General features: G+C 40.5%; 1 protein-coding gene across 1 annotated transcript; it reads right to left on the bottom strand.

Moving 5' to 3' along the window:
* Positions 1-902: 902 nt before the first annotated feature.
* Positions 903-2,239, bottom strand: GPR148 (G protein-coupled receptor 148). Its single transcript, XM_006266684.2, has one exon. It carries the CDS (start codon positions 2,151-2,153, stop codon positions 1,098-1,100), a length of 1,056 nt encoding a protein of 351 aa, XP_006266746.1. The 5' UTR covers positions 2,154-2,239; the 3' UTR covers positions 903-1,097.
* Between the last annotated feature and the right edge of the window lie 3,506 nt (positions 2,240-5,745).

The raw sequence follows: 5,745 nt of genomic DNA, 5'->3' as shown, positions 1-5,745 counted from the left end.
TTATTACATGATTTTTTTTAATTAAAGTATATTTGAAAACAGGCATTTGTGCTGTAACATAGAACACCTGGGATTTTGGTATACTATCCAGAGGATATATGAGGCCAGTATTAAAACAAATGATATTGTGTAATACAGTTTATTTACTTGAAAAGAGTTTGGGCATTGATTTCCTCTCACTGCCTTGTACCTGTCACCTACATTAAAAAAACCCCCACCATTATGCTCTCACTTTCCACTGATGGAAAAAAAAAATGTACATGGACAAGGTGACAAAATAACTTTGTAGATAATGTCAACTTTTTTATTGGCTTTGATAAATGAAGCTGAAGTTTAAACTTCCGTGTTCTGACTGCCAACATTCATTTGCAATACATTTTTCTTATACAGTAATTATTCAGCTCAGATCTTCTCTGATTAGGTAAAAAATAAATAAATAAATAAAAGACATTCTCTCATCAGAAAAAATGCAAGTTGTTGTAAAATTTCTTTAAATGCTTATTGACTACTAGATGCCAATCCAAGATCACTTTATGCAGAGGTTTGGTAAAAAAGCAGAGTTTTGCACATTGCCAGGATTAATCTACACAACTGATGATAATGTATTAACATACAATACATGAGGCAGACCCTTAGGAGTTAATTGAAAACAGCACTTTTTCATAACCAAGGTATCCTGATGTGCTTTACAAGGCAGCAAAGCTGCTAGCAATCTTGCAAGAACTTCTTTGGGAGCAAATGTAATCCTTCATTACATAAATAGCAAAAGCTCAGATGCAGAGATTGTACCATGAGGACCTACAGGAGAGCTCAGGCAATCTGCTGCTCCGTGTGACATTGTTTCTTTATTTTCAGTTGAGACACCCACCAGAGATGGGCAGCAATACTCAGTATCTTTTTAAGGTAACATTAAATCCAAATCTCCAAGAGGAAAGCAAGGCCTAACATAATACGCAGTGCAGAACTCGTATTAAGATGTACAACGTTCTAGGCATAATGAGGCTTCCTGATGTCTGCAAATACAGTCTGTGACATCTCTGTGTGTTGTGACATAGCAAATACAGGTCCTTTGAACTTGCTGTGGTGTAGGTATTGCCTTATGATTGTGTTACAACAGGCGACACAAGACTGAGGCGCTTCATTCTGAAAATTAATTTAAGGGACGATGATATCTCCCTATACCGCAGCCCATAAAGGTAAGGTGAAAGAGCTTTTGGCAGAACCATCAGGACATTGCATATTGTCAGAGACACCCATATTCCTGTCTGGAGTCCAATGACAGCATTGATATAAAGCAATGATTCCACAACAAGGGCCAGAAGTGGAGAGAAGTAAAAGAATAGGATTGTATGATGCATCAAGAAGGTAATGCTGGCTCGAGAGAAAATGCTCTTCCATATCCCTGACTGTCTTGTTTTAAAATACAGAATAATATAACAACAGAGTATTAAAGACAAGCAGAGAAAGAGGGCAGTGACTGAAAGCACATAGCAGAATTTCACAGCGTCATTTCCATGCAGAGTCAGTACCAATATTATTGGAACAGAACATATTTCCATGGTGCAGGATGCAGGTTTTTGAGTGTACCACAGAACCAGGAAGATGATCCCTGGGAAGACTCCAGAAGAGATCCACAATAACAGAATCACTTTTTTTGCTCGCGAAGATGGCAAAATAGAAATGTAGCGTAAAGGAAACAAAACAGCCAAGTAAGTGTCCAGGACCATTGCAGCAGCTGTGAGCAACCCTCCACAGTAAGTCACTGCCAGCAAAAACAACAGGAGCACACAAGCATACTTGGGCGGCTTGATATTTGCCATGGTGAGAACCACAGACAGGGTATAGAATAGGAGGTAAATCAAATCGCAAAGCAAAGTATTTCCCAGCAGCAGATACCTTGTTTCTTGGCGAATGCTGAAGCTAGAGAAAATCACAAACAAGATGGAAGGAATTACCAGGACAGCTGCCACAAGACAGATGACTGGGGGGATGAGGAACATCTTCACGTCAGTGGAAGGAGGGTGGTTAGTCCATTCTTGCAACACAAGCAGGGAAGCTTCGTCCAAAAATGATGAGTTGCTGGAATCTCTCTCCCTACGGAGGTACAGGGTTGCATTCGGTATCTTTGCAGAAGCACAGGTTGAGGAGTTCATTTCTTTTGGGGTCTGGATGACTGTCTTAAACAAAAGTAGTTCTGTCTTGAATCCAGCTTTGCAAAGGCAGGTGAGACAGAGGATGAGCCAGGGAAGGCAAGATGCCTTTTGCAGCCAATTTTATGCCATTGTCTCTCCAGAACATGTGAAACCTATAAACAAATTCTGCAGGAATCAAAGATGCAGCCACAAAAAATTGAATATTTTCTTTTCTTTCTGCAACATGCAATGTTGCCTAAGAAAAAAGAATGAACCTTCACGTACTTTAAAATCCAAATCCCTCAGCAAGCTCTTTGATCAGGAAATGAATGGCTTGCTCACTATTAGCAACTTGAGTTTGTTTTCATGGCATTACCACACTAAAGAGGCAGATGGAATATTAGCTTGATTAAACAGATGTGATGTGATACAGAGTGACATTCCAAGTGTGCTGATGTAGTAAAGTCATAAATATGGTCAAATGGTGTTTTGTATTAATTCACAGGCAACAACACAACTTATTGATTTGATGAGATCAATACAAATGGCTCCTCAAATCCTGTTGTAAAGTTGTATCAAGATGGCCATTTAATGAAATCACCTTATTTACAGCTGGTAAACATTTTTGATTGGCACACCTGCAGCCATGTTTTTATAAGCCTGATGCAAAATCTGCATCCCTTTCAGTTATCACAAATTTTCAACCATGCTATTTTAGATAAGGAGTTTTATGAACAAGCATTACCACATGCCATATAGTACACAGGCAGTTTTAAAGCTCATTTGAGCCAATGCAAGCCACTGAAAGCCAATTGCTGGCTTGTTGGCAAATCTAGCACTGCATTGTTACTGGTGTGATTGAATTGCTATTAATGATGTTGATCTTAAATGTATTAGCTGAGAGTGGAACTAAAGTGTGTTAACATCCCCAAGAGGTTTTTTCCAAAATGGCTGCCTTTGGAAAAGTAAATGCATGCATGGGTTCTGAGTAGACTATAGTCCAGTTCATCTCAGTGCCATGCCAAGGACTGGAACTGTCAAACTGCTCCATCAGATTGTGTGGTATCAAGTGAAAAAACATCTGGAAGATGGTTCTATGAGTATAAGACATGAAGAAGTTCTAAGGGAAGTTACACACTGGTTCAGTAGCTGATTTGCCATGAAAAACCCATGCATCATTATGGAAAGGCAAATTGTCACTGAGGACAATGAAAGAGTCCTGAGGAAAAACAAGACTGTCGTTATTAAAAATTCTTGTGGGTATGCTCCAAATACTATTTTGCTAAGATCCCAAAACTGGGGCTTGGAGGAAGGTGACTCAGACCTATGGTAGGTGGTCCCTAATATTAATGGGAGACCACTAATAGGTCCCAACATGAAATTTAACCGTACTAGCTGAAAACGCACTGTTATTTTATTACAGTTGATGCTCATTAGTAGCAACATGGCAGTCTCTCGGTGCTGTGTTGCTCCCAAGCTTCTGTTGCTATTATAGAGTGTTGTCTACAATATCATTGGGAAAAATGCTTCTAGGGAACTATTGCTGGTAAACAGCTGGTAAACAGCTGTTGCTCTTACCATGTGCAAGCAGCATGCCCTAACAGCTGCACTTGAGAGGGACAATGGGATCCATGATACCGTTTGCTTTGTAGCCAAGGCAGTATCGTTTTGTCTTATGGCTTGATTCTCCACTGCCACGAAGTGTTTGTGGTCACTGACACCTAATTAAGTAGGCAATGAAAGCTGAACACAGCTCAGTGCTTTTGAAAACAGAGTGATTTATTTTGGTGCCGAAAATTTTAGATGATTGTAGGCAATCGTTTTTGGAAATCGCGCCAAATCTTCCTGAACCTCCTTTGCCATCCAGCACAGTGAGGTATTTACACATTTTTGAACTATAGTTTCAAATGATGATGTTATCACCATCTTGTTAAAGACAGAAGATTCTGCTAAATGTCTCAAGAAAAAATGAACCCATGTTGAGAAATGCATTATTATAATCAACCTTTTTATTGTACCAGCAAGCTCAGCACATTATTGCATAGCATTTTGCCATTGCATGCAAGTTTATTGCCACTGGGAAACAAATGCAGTCTCACCTTGAAGAAAGACATGCTATGTGATCTACACCTTCTGTTAGAACATACCATGTGATGAGACAAAATAATTTATATGGTGGACAGCAAATGAATCCCAGCGTGACTTATCAAAACTTATACAGCAGCAGTTTTCAACCTGTTTAGACTCAAGGCACCACTCACTAGAGTCAAGACACGTCTTGGAAAATGTCAGCATTTAGTTTTCACTTGGTTTTTTACTACAGAAAAAGAGGAATTCTTCTGTTGCAAAGGACTCTGCAAGATCAACACAAGTCAGAATACTTTTAATACTATAGATTTCTACTTGAAATTTCTGAGCACCTATACACAAGCAGTGGGGCTGCTTAGACACACTGTAATGTCAGCATGTCAGAACAGACTCGATTAATTGAGTCTGTTGGAGTGTGGTAATTACTGCACTCCAGCAGACTCCAGTGTCTCATATATCAGCATCCCCGCACTTAAAAATGGTAGCAGGGTGCTTTATCTAAAGCAGGGGTAGGCAACGTTTTTTGGCCAGAGTGCCAAAAAACCCACAATGTCTACCTTGGAAGGTGCTGGAGGGCTGACATGCCGGAGTAGCTATTTGCAGCCTCCCGGCTGCAGCCAGCCCATGGAGCCTGCTCTGCTTGCAGAAGGGCTTGCAGCCTCCCAGCCACCTGCTGGGGGTAGCCTGGGCTCTGTGGCTGGCAGCAGCTGCTTAAAGCCCAGTCTTGCGGTGGTGTGCAGTGCAAAATGGCCTTGCATGCCATGATCAGCACACATGCTGGGGGTTGCTGACCCCTGATCTAAAGCTTGTTCAACGAGCTTCAAAGTACCTCTGCTGCCATTTTTAAGCACAGGGACACTAATAAATGAGATACTTCGGGTGCTTTAATCAGACTGGCTCTCGTAGCTGCTCTAATTAAAGCGTGACCCTCATCCCCCTACTCTCAGAGCGCACATATAAATGCCCTCTGGGTTAATCTTGTGAAGCATATTTGCACACCTAACTCTGTTAACATTGCATGGGACTCTCTGACACCTCTGAAAGGATCTCAAGGCACTCCTGGGTGCCACTGCACCCTAGTTGAGAATTACTCCTATATAGGTTTTGTTTCCCTAGCACATCAGGCTATCCTGATGTGCTGTCCCCCATGAGTCAAAGGATGTTGAGAGAAGAAACTATTACCTACAAGAATGCATCTTTTGTTACTATGTACATGGGTAATTAAAAAAGGAAAGAATAATTTTTTTAGTTGCTCAACCCTGCATCTACTGAAAAGTGTGTGATCAGTGTTACCCATGCTTAAGTGGATTCAGGATCTGAACATATGCCTGCTAATGGGAGGGATATATTACATTAGTAAAAACCAGAAGCAAATTGAACATTAAACACCCGAAGTGTCAAATTTATATCATTCTTCAAGATACAAGAGGAAAGGAAGGGTATTTCAGGCAAACTGGAATTCCATCCAAATAAAAGTTTGAACTCCTGTTAAATTATGGTAGTAGATTCTTCCTGATAGCTCTTA

This window comes from Alligator mississippiensis, chromosome 7, assembly GCF_030867095.1.
Source record: "Alligator mississippiensis isolate rAllMis1 chromosome 7, rAllMis1, whole genome shotgun sequence".
Taxonomy (NCBI): domain Eukaryota; kingdom Metazoa; phylum Chordata; order Crocodylia; family Alligatoridae; genus Alligator; species Alligator mississippiensis.
The sequence above is the reverse complement of the archived record's forward strand: the minus strand, read 5'-3'. Positions and strand labels throughout refer to the sequence as shown.

Bases quoted from the DNA above. Each gene is read 5' to 3' on its own strand.
- GPR148 (XM_006266684.2), bottom strand. From the start codon at position 2,153: ATGAACTCCTCAACCTGTGCTTCTGCAAAGATACCGAATGCAACCCTG.